Source organism: Nannospalax galili, unplaced genomic scaffold, assembly GCF_000622305.1.
Source record: "Nannospalax galili isolate Female #2095 unplaced genomic scaffold, S.galili_v1.0 scaffold646, whole genome shotgun sequence".
NCBI classification, from domain to species: Eukaryota; Metazoa; Chordata; class Mammalia; order Rodentia; family Spalacidae; genus Nannospalax; species Nannospalax galili.
In genome coordinates, this window is record NW_008355279.1 from 2,480,101 (window position 1) to 2,491,517 (window position 11,417).

The following is an 11,417-nucleotide window of genomic DNA, read 5'->3' on the forward strand; positions in this document are numbered from 1 at the left end:
TTATTGTTAAAATAAAAAAGAAGATTCCATTTTCTCTAAACTGGCTATTATTTGATAGCTCTGTTAACCAATAAAGAAATAAAGAGCCAGTTGTCCCCATGTCCCCCCACCCCCACCCCCGAGATAAAAATAGGGCTTGTTGATTTGTTTTCTTGATTTAGTCATAGGGACATGGAGGAAAAGATAGCCAGCCAGTATTTGGGACATACATATCAAGAGAAGAGAACGTCTGGCCTGTAGATGAAAACCTGGATGGAAGAAGGTGTAAATTTTTCCCTATCTTGACAGAAGTCATGTGCACGAGTCTGTGGGTAGGCCTATTCCCACCACTGATACACAATGATGTACCTTGCTACTTTTTAAAATACGTGTTTTTTTCTTTAGTAAAAAGAATAATTGTGTTTCTTCCCTTTGGTGAAATTTTACTTATTCTCTGAATACTAAACTGTGAAAATGTTTTAATGAAGGACACATTGTGTGATTCAGGTTACTATTAAAGAGACAATGAAGTGTGCTCAAAAGAGCACAGAAAAGTGGGTTCTGTTCTTCACTTTTCTTCAGCAGTACATACCCCTCTTTGAGACCACGTGTTCAGCTTGACCCTCAATGGTTCTTAGCCAAATATCTTTTCATAAGCTCAGGAGTTTACTCTGAAAAATTTATCTTGTTTTAATTTTGATTAGCACATTTTTAAAAAAGATTACAAAAATTCATCCCATTATGGATGTTGTCGATGTTGCCATTAACATGGTCATCAGTCATTGTTTCATCGTACATGTGAAATAAATACATGGCTGGGCCTTTTTTTTTTTTTTTTTTTTAGACAGAGGCTCATGATATAATGCACCTTGTAAGCTAAAATGAAAACAGAGGCACACATAGAATTTAGCTCCTTCATCTTGACTAACTCTTGACAGTTCCTTTCGTCTCAAGTTCAGTGTCTGTCCTCGAGCTTATGTAACTAGATTCCAGATTCTAGCCAATCCAGGGAGAACTTGAGTTTTGCTCACTGCTTTATCTTTAGCACTTAGTTTAGTGATTGATTCATTGGTGCTCAGTAAATCGTGAATAGTTGGATAGCAGTGTGTCAGTGCCACACTACATCTGATGCGTAACTACTGTTTTTCATGATAAATATACTACTTTTACTGGACAAGGCTCACTCTAGCCCAGGCTAACCTAGAACTCACTATGTTACCTAGGCTCAATTTGAACTTAGCAATAATTCTCCTGCCTTAGCCACCTAAGTGTAGGGTGGAGGCTACCTCACATAACTAAAGATACTACTTATTAGTATAAATAACACTTGATCTTGTTTTTCAGATGACTTAATTCTGAATTTGTGGTGGTTACATATCAAATTAAAATTTAACGTCTTTTTTGATTAGCTTGTTATCATCCAGTTCTCTTCTTGAATTGTCATTGTTATGAATTGCTGCGTAGCTTATTTCGTTTTCTTTTACTTTAGTTCAAATAACAATAGTTACATTCTTTTCAACCTCAACCTTTCAAAATGTATTACTTCAGTATTGTCACATGTGGTACAAAATGTAACTATTTTTTGTAAAGGTAGCACTGTTCTTAGGACAAATTCTTTAAGCAAAGGCTAAAGCAATCCAGAACTAGAGTTGTTCAACATAATTAATAGTTCTTTAGACCTATCTAAATTGGCTTTGTTATATTGTGTGCTGAATTTTAACTATTCATGAACAGATGGTGGTTTTAAGGTTTACTTCTCATAACAAAGAGGAAATTTTATTTTTACATGATCCTGAGATGGTTTTGCACAAGCTTCTTTTATTACACTGTTAAATTCAATTTTTCTTTCCTTTAGTCTTTCATTTACACTAAGAAAGTTTGGGTTAGGAACACCAAAAGGGGGAAGCAAGTTACAAAATCCTGTTCTGGTACACTTTTAAACAATACATTTTAGTACATATTTTAAAAATAAGTAATTGGTTGTAAGTAATGCTATATTATGTTAATCAGTTGTGCCTTTTACAGTTATAAATCATCTTATTTATATTGCAGTTTAGGAAAATTATTTCCAAGAAGAAATTCTCCAGTTAAATATTTAGTCTTAATTTTGGCTGATGAGGAAGGGGTGATAGAGCAGACCTGTGACTTTGGGAACATGGTGGAGATCTCTCCATGGCAGCTGGACCTGGAAGCAGGACAGGCTTATAACCCTCTAAGGCCCACACCCAGTGAACCCATCTCTTCAGCCAGGGCCATGTCCCTAATGTTCTACAACCTCCCAAAATACTGTAACCAGCTGGGGAGCCTTTAAACATATAAGGCTGTGGGAGATACTTCACATTTAAACTAAAACATAGTTATTATTTTATGGTCTTTAAGCAATGATTTTATTTTTCTGCATTAACTACGTGGAATCCTTTTATATTTTAAATAAATTTTATAGTTCAGTTTTTAAGTTATGAAAATGAGAATTTGGGTAACTTGTTTTTGTGATTTTTTTTTCTAAAGTTACAACATCACTGTGGTGTCTGATTTTGAGATATTTTGACATTCATATATTGCTTTATGCTTTTATACATATATATGCCTCATTTTGGGTCATCAGCAGGCACTCCTAAAAGAGCACATGTTAATATTAACAGTAGTCACCAAACTAAAGCTTTAATTTAGAATACTGTCAGACATTTTGCTGTGGTTAGAGTTCAGTAGTTTCATTTTCTTTGATCTAAAAGAGCTTTCAGCATACTAGTATAAGGAAACATGTAATTTTCAGCATTGTGGTAGCTAATTAAAATTTTTTAAATCTGAGAGGAGAGAGAACACTTAGATTATGTGAAAAACCAGGGGAGAAACACACACACATGCACGTATGCACTCATATGTATAGCTGGAGGCTATATAACAATAAACACAGGGCCAAAAAGGAGAAACCTCCCTTCAAGTTGTTGGTCAGGGTAGCCCAAGAGACTCCTAAAATAACACAGTCTATTGCCACAGTCCTTGATTGCTTCCCTGAATTTAAACATAAGACCCTGTTGCTGAAGACAGGCCACACTTTGGACACAGGACATGGAGCAATCAAGCTGGAACTGACCTGGAAGCCTTCTCCCTGAAGACTAGCTCTCATGGTATCAGAGGATACTATGTGAGCTGCTAAGAGAAAACCAATCAACGGTCCAACCCAGCTGTAAAGCCTAATAAACAACTAACCCAGCAAACTACCACTATTGGTGCAGTAGTGGCACTTTCATCTTGGGGTTAATCACCAGCTGTCTAATTGGAATTAATGCCCACTCAATACAAGAGAACTCATGTGTGGTACTGTAAACATAGCCAAATACATATGGCTGGAGAGGTTATATATCCTAGAGAAATACCTACTTTTGCCACATTATACTCCAAAATATTTCTTACTGTATTCCAAATTTGTATCCTCATGTTTACAGACATGTGTTCCTCTCACCACTCAGCAGAGAAGCTTCTTTTTGCAACAGGTGGAGGTTATTACAGAGTTACACAACTAATCAAGCAGAGAGAATAAGTGTGAGACTCTTAGCCCTAAGTGACACATCTTCAATACAGTCTCTACACATAGGATGAATGCATCTCTTAACTCTCACCAGAGAAGCTTTCTTATGTAGCAGATGGTGATTCACACTGAAACCCACAGTTGGCCAATGTGCACGGAACAAGAGGTCGCAGAGTGCATACCCCTCAGTAGGATATCTATTTCAAATCTTTGCGTCCCAAAGCTCAGGAATCGTTGAAGAGGGGACAGAAAGATTGTAAGAGCCAGAGGGAGTAGATGACTACAAGGAAACAGAATCCTCTAGACAGCTGACACATATGAACTCACAGCAGTGGTGACAGCATGCACAAGTCTTATGCAAGCTCAAACCAGACAAAATCCAAGCATAGACATGCGGAAGTGGGTAAATCCTAACCCAACCTAAGGAACTTTTTCAACTGAAGGCTGCTGGGAGGGGGTGAGACAATCTCTTACAAGGATGGAACTCTTGGTAGGTTAACTAGGCTGCAGTGGATGAACTCAACACTGAAGGACCTGCAGGGACACAGATCAGACTCTATTGGCTTTATATAAAATTATATATGTACATATGTGTGTATAGATATGAATAAAATAGAGTACATTAAGTTGGGCAGAGGCAATAAAGGGAGGTGTGGGGAGGGAAGGAGATCTAAATACTATCATATTATATTGTATGAAAATCAAAAATTCAATTAAAAAAATTAAATCTGCATCAGGATTTAGAAGTAACCCATGAAAAGGTATTTTTTAATTAAAATTATTACTTCGATTTTAGCTAAAAATTTTATCTTTAAAATTAGTTTAGCTGGGTGTGGTGATACATGCCTTTAATCTCAGCAGAGGCAGGGTAGGCAGATCTCTGATCTACATAGTGAGTTCCAGTCCAGCTGGGGCTGCAGAGAGGTCCTATCTCGAAAAACCAAAAACTAAAAATAATAACTTAAAAAGATGGTTTCTCTTTAGGGAATTCATTGTTAAGTTTTCATACTCTCACAATCTCTTTGATTTTTGCTTCAGTAAATGATAACTTAATTGCTCAGAATACTGGAAATATATATATGAAAAACCTGAGAATTATTTTAAAATTTTTATATCTCTAGAAAATGCAATTATTTTTAGACCCACGTGGGTTATATAATAGTTGGGAAATAGGGAGTTGCTATGGTAGTATCTTTAGCTGTGACCTGGGAGAACAGATGAACAATTTCAGAAATTAGTTGATTTATGTCATAGTGCAATATAATTTGGCTTTCTGATCAGATAAAAGAGTTTCCCTTCAGTAATCAAATTGGACATTGATAGGTTAAAAGATGTTAAGTTATACTAATTTGGTTCATTGTGTGCAGTTCTTACTACTTTCAAATAAAAAGTCATTTGCAGTATTCAAATGAAATAAATTTGATTTCATATTTGCTTGGCAGTTGATTTATGTTTTAACGGGGGTTTTATGTTTTACTCTTATAAGAAATATGACATAAGATGCTACATTAAAAATTGTGCTAGGATCTCTAAAACCAGGAATCTGACAAAAATTTTGCCACTAAGATTTAGCTAGCTGAATCAGCTAAAGGCCATTACAATTAAGAGAGAGAAGTGGAAAGGGAATACGCTGTTAAAATGGAAGTAAAAATGGAGGATGCAGAAAGATTTTTCTCTCCAAAAAGCTTTTGCAGTCTATAAACACTATTTCAATCACAGTGAATACCATTTTTCTTTTGTGGTTTGAATTCTACTTTGAAACTACCTTATATGCTGTTTGACATTCTTTCCATCAAAATCTGTGTTTGCTGTGCCTTTGCCTCTGAGCTAGATTCTAAGGATGCAGAAATGAGTAAGATACTACCCCTGCTTCACCTTGAGAGCCATGAAATAAGCAAGCCAGATTCAACAATACAATTATAAAATAGTACTTTTCTCAAAGTAATAGATCCCTTTTCTATGCAATTAAGAAAAAAACCTGAAGCTCCTTAAATAATAACTAAATAGTTGCTTTAGAAAACTGTGTTTGTCTGCCTTCTCTCAGGAATCTAAAGAATTTTATTTTGAGGAGCTGTGGAGAGGGCTCAGCAGTCTTGAAATACAAAAATACAGAAAGGTGGAAAAGAATAGTAAAAGCTATATTAATATCAGAGTTGACTTTTAGGCAAGACTATTATTAGAGACAAAGGGAATTTTATGATAATGTATTTGATAATATAGTTTGAAAATACATAGATCATGGGGCTCAGTCAGTAAAGTGCTTGCTGGGCAAGCATGAGGACCTGTGTTTAGATCCCCACCATCCATATAAATGACTGTTGTAGCAGTATGCACCTGTAATCTAGCACTGGGAGACATAGGATCCCTGGGGCTTGGTGGCTTTCTAGAAAGTCTACCTGATTCTGCAAGATCCAGGTCCAGTTAGAGACCCTGTCTTAAAAGATAAGGTAGAGCCAGGTGTAGTAGTGCACACCTTTAGTCCCAGCACTCGGGAGGCAGAAGCAGGCTGATCTCTGTAAATTCAAGGCCAGCCTGGTCTACATAACAAGTTCCAGACCAGCTGGGGCTACAGGGAGATAAAGTGGGGTAATGTGATTAAGGAAGACAACTCAGTTGACTTTGGCCTATACATACAGACGCACACTCCAACCATCAAGTTAAGACCACAGAAAACTGTCTTAATTCATAGGAGAAATTATGTTTCTGTGTTCTTTAAGAGGTAGTTTGTTTTGTCAAAACATTAAAATCGGGGGCCAGCAAGAATGTGAAGTTCTTTTTCCAGCATGGCTTCCTGTGGAACATACTCTTCTTTGTCACAAGCATGTGGGGTGGTAAGTTGGCCTTCACTAAGTTCTTCCAGTCCCAAAGCCAGAGTCTTCAAAGTGCAGCTGCAACATTTCTAGTCAGCTGTTTGTTCTTTTGTTCCACTCATGGTCACATTTGAATTTCATTTCCAGCATTATCTTTGTGGGGGTTTTGCTGCTTCTTTATCTTTGTCAACTCCCTTTCCAGCTTCCCATTTTGTAAATTTTGTATGGCTTCAGCATTGACAGGCAAGAAGGTAACACAGAGCTTTGCTATTTGTGGTTAAATAATACAGCAATACAGCGTAATAATCTGACTGACTTAGGTTGGTCATGCTGATTGTAGTGTGTGTCTTATTAACAGTGCTAGAAGTAAAGTTGGAATTTGAACATTTATAGTTATTATACTGTAGTAAGTAGAACTTGAACCATGGTGTTGGGAGATTTATATTGTTTGAGCTCTACTTGGTGGAATTTGTGCGCATGGGAAGCATCTAAGTGAGGACCTGCTGTGATTCAAAGACGCAAAACATGATGAAGTTTTGGTAGATTCAACAAGATTTCAGATGTGGAGCTGCTTTGAGCTTTTGAACACAGCTGTAGTCTCCTAAGTACTTCCTTAGCAAGGATTGCTTGCACCAATTGCATGATACAAAATGTCTACATGTGCTAAATAAATATGAAACGTATAACAGCCATATAAATTCACCAGGGAGCAGTTGATGCTGAAAGTAAGTTTAAAAAATGGTTTATGTATATTGATGTTCTAATAATTGTAAAGAAATGAAATAGCTAATAAGTAAGTTTTGGTTCCTTGAGTCAGGTAACTCAATTTTTGTTGTTTTCATATAGTGTATATAATTTTATTCCTAAATATGAAAGACTCTATCTCTGTATTGATTGCAACTGAATATTATTAATTTATTCTTTGGTTTCTCACAGGTGAACTGGTACAGAAGTTGATCCCAAGATGCCATTAGTGAAAAGAAACATTGATCCTAGGCACTTGTGCCATACAGCATTGCCTAGAGGAATTAAGAATGAGTTGGAATGTGTAACCAATATTTCCCTGGCAAATATAATTAGACAACTAAGTAGCCTAAGTAAGTATTTTTATATTAATTTTTATATTAATAAAAAATTTGTGATTAATTTAGTAGGAATGTTTGGTATGATGATTATAAAGTTATCATGAAAATATAGTTTAAGTAAAATTAATGAAGTCTTAATCATTGCTTTTTCTGCATGATTTTTCTGATAAAATGATTTGTACCAATATCACACAATGATGAAAATTATTGCAATTGATGTTAAAATGTAATTTGTTTTATGAAAGCTAGAGCCAGAGTTGTAGTTTTGCTTGGTGGTTATCTCTTTTTACTCTTTTCAGAGGTTTCAATTATTTGCATTTTGAGAAATTTAGTTATTTCTTTTAAAATGTTTTATTAATACAAGGAAGTACTTCCAAATTATCAAAGATCTAAAGAGAAAGTAAGACCATCATTAGTCTTAGGATTAGGTTAGTAAAGTGAGTTTTGTCTAAGGGACATAAGAGTGTAAGTTCAGGAGTTTGATACACAGCACAACGTGGAAAGATCAATAGATTTTGACTTACAGCAGGCAGGCTTGGCCAAAGAAAAAGCTATTGAGGCGCTGGGAAGGTGGCCCAGTGAGTCAGAATGCTTGCTGTGCAGGCCTGGGGATCTGAGTTCAAATCCTTGACAACCCTATAAAAAGCCCAGCATGGCTACATGTGCTTCTAACCCCAGTATTGGGGAACAATGATAGGCAGATTCTGAGAGCTTGCTGAACAGGCACCTTAGCTGAAATAGCAAGCTTCCAGTTCGGTGACAGACCCTGTCTCAAGGCAGTGAGACAGAGAAAGACACTGGATGACCGACCGCCTCTGGCTTCTGCATGTACCTGACTGTGAAGTGCATATACCAATGAAAGGGTGATACAAGGGAGAAAACAGTGTGCAATAGTACATTTCTGTGAGATTACAGAATGGAGATACTTTGTTAAGGAATTAAATTATTTTTTTAAAAAAATCTAGGGCTTGGAGAGATGGCTCAGCTGTTAAGAACACTGGCTGCTCTTACAGAGTACCCAGGTTCGATTCCCAGCACCCTTGTGGCAGCTAACAACTGTCCTTGTAACTTCAGTTCCAGGGGATCTGATGCCATCTTCTGACCACCATGGGCATTGCACAACTTGGGTGCACCTATGTGCAGGCAATGCATGTTCTCCCATATACTGTGCTTTAAATGATTTCAAGGTTAGGTAGCAGTACATTATAAATGCTGTGTAAATAATTGTTACGTGGCCAGGCATGGTGGTATACTCAGAAGGCAGAGGCAGGCAGATCTCTCTAAGTTGGAGGACAGCTTGATCTACATAGTGAGTTCCAGGACAGCGTGGTCTACATAGCAAGTTCTAGGACAGCTGGGGCTACAGGGAGACCCTGTCTCATAAAAGACCAAAATAATAATAATAATAATAATAATAATTGTTGTGTTGTGTTATTTAGGGAATAATAAAGAGTAAATAGTCTATACATAGTCAATAGAGGCAATCTTTTTCAAATATTTTCTTTCCAAAGTTAGTTGAATCCACAAATGCAGAGCTCATGGATACAAAACTACAAGGGCCAGCTGTACTTGGCACAAGAAAAAGAGGTTGTTAATCTAATATGTTTAAGGTGAAAATTTTTGGAACTTTACCACTGTAGCTTGAGCAGCATAGGAAGTTGAGCAGATGTTCCTCACCTTGTGATGGGGCCATTTTCCAGTAAACCCATCATAATTACAAAAGCACCTAACATACTTTCTTAGCAGCACAGTAGAGAGTAGCTTAGTAGTGGCTTACTCTCAACATCACATGGCTAACTGAGAGTCTACCTCCACTTGCTGACAGAATTGTGAGAGAGTATTGTACCATAATTGCTAACCAAGGAAAAGATCAAAATTCAGATTTCCAAGTATGCATGTCAGTTCTACACGCTCGTAAAGCCACAATCTCGTTAAGTCAAAGTATTCATTGTAAGCTGGGAAATCTCTGTATTTGAATGGTCTTTGTGAGACTACTAAACTTGCATTGCTTGTGAAATAGTTGTGAGCATAAAAAGCTCCTTATTTGAGATTGTTTTAGTGGTATTCTTTATTCCTATTTATGGTTATTTTTTTCAGGTAAGTTATTGATAACCACTAAAATGTTGTAGTTTATTTCTTCCACAGGAAAGCTAATATGATTTCTAATCAAAAAAAGTCTTAACTCTCAAATATTACATTAGCATATAATTAACCATGCTGTTTAAAGATACTTTGCTGACTTTTTTGTGACCTAACACTGATTGATCTAATGTAACAAAACTTCATATGCAATATGTGTTTTACGTGTGTTAGTATATGTATGTGTCTTTATATTGGGGTGCATGCTGAGAGTGTTAAAATGGTATCAGTCACTTGGGAAAACATTCTTAAAATTAAAATGAAATTGAATCTCATAGAGCATCATGTTTTAAGTATAGACCCAACACAGAATTTAAAATTAATATGATAGTGTGTTAATTTGTAATAGTAACATTTCTTATATAACCTAAAGCTGAAAATGTAAAGAATTTTTGAGTCAGGTAGAGTTCATATATGCAACATCTGTCCATTAAAAACATGGTCATATTGTAGCAAAATTGGGAATATAAAAATACTGTGAAAATATAATTAAGATCTGGATTCAGAGATCATATAAACATTTTCTAAGCAGTCTATAGAGAGTGTAAATAAAAAAATCCCATGGGTTCAAGATGTAACAGTGGTTTATTGCCCAGAAATTAACTTTGCATGTTTTACCACTTGGTGTAGTTGAAAACCTAGAATTAAATTATGTTTAAAGGATCTCAGCCTTTTAAATAACCCTACACACTAAAGAAAGAGACACGTAGATAGATAACCACTTGACCCATCTCAGAACCTATTTACTTTTATATACATTTTATTTATTATTTTATTGTATGAATGTATTGCCACCATATATGTAAGTGCACTTGTATCCTAAAATGCCTGCAGAGGTTAGAAGAAGGTGTTGGATCTCCTGGAACTGGAGTTACTAATAGTTGTTTATCTCCGTGTGAGTGCTAGGAACCAAACAGAGATCCTCTGGAAGAGCAGCCAGTGCTCTTAACCACTGATCCATCTCTCTAGCCCCAGAACCTGTTTGCCTTTACTTTGGTGGTTCAGACAGAGTTGATGGTTTGGTTTGTAAACATTTATGTTTCAGAGGATTGAAAGGTGGAACAGACTAGAAAAAGCCATCCCTGAGGCCAGTAAAAATAGGTGGCTTACAAAGAATTGAATGTAGACAGAACATGGAAACTGGAAAGAGGCCATTTGATGTAAAAGAAGATTGTTTTATGTATTTTTGGCATAGGACAATTGATTAATACTTAATTCATTGCCATAAGTTCTCAAGAAAATTAAATTTCATTTTGTATTCCATTTAAGAAAACAAGGAGGGCTGGAGAGATGACTCAGCAATTAAGAACACTTGCTGCTCTTCTAGAGGACCTGGGTTCAATTCCCTGTATTCACATGGCGGCTAACAACTGTCCATAGCTCCAGTTTGAGGGAATCCAACACCCTCTTCTGGCCTCTACATACATGCACTCATACACATAAAATAAAAATGATAGATAAAATATTAAAAAAGAAAATAAGGAAATTAAAGTATATTTCACTACAGTTTTTATCCAAAATAGTTAATAATGGATACATTTAATAGTATCTAAATTACTTAGAAAACTTGTTTGTCTAAAAGCCAGGTATGGTAGCTTATGCCTGTAATCTCAGCATTCAGGAGGTTGAGGCAGAATGATTACTGCAAGTTTGATGCCAACCTGGGCTATAGAGTCAGACCCTTCCTGGAACAAAGCAAACCAAACAAAGTAAAATAAAATACTTTCAATAATTGGTAGTTTTCAATATTATACTACTAAAAGGACAAAAAATGCTTGAGAACTCAGTAATGAAAGTAAATTCTAGTGCTTCATGTGGTTTAGAGACAAATCCTTAAAAATATATATCTATATTAGTATTTTATAATTTTTATAA

At 35.9% G+C, this 11,417-nt stretch overlaps 1 protein-coding gene across 4 annotated transcripts in view; it reads left to right on the forward strand.

Annotated features, from left to right (window-relative positions):
• Wasf1 (WASP family member 1) overlaps positions 1–11,417 on the forward strand; it is a 62,852-nt gene that overhangs the window by 34,501 nt on the left and 16,934 nt on the right. For all 4 annotated transcript variants that reach the window (XM_008852419.3, XM_008852416.3, XM_008852417.2 and 1 more), the window contains exon 2: positions 7,255–7,415. In XM_008852419.3, coding sequence (XP_008850641.1) covers positions 7,283–7,415 — 133 coding nt within the window. In that variant the 5' untranslated portion in view covers positions 7,255–7,282. The remainder of the gene's footprint in view (positions 1–7,254; positions 7,416–11,417) is intronic.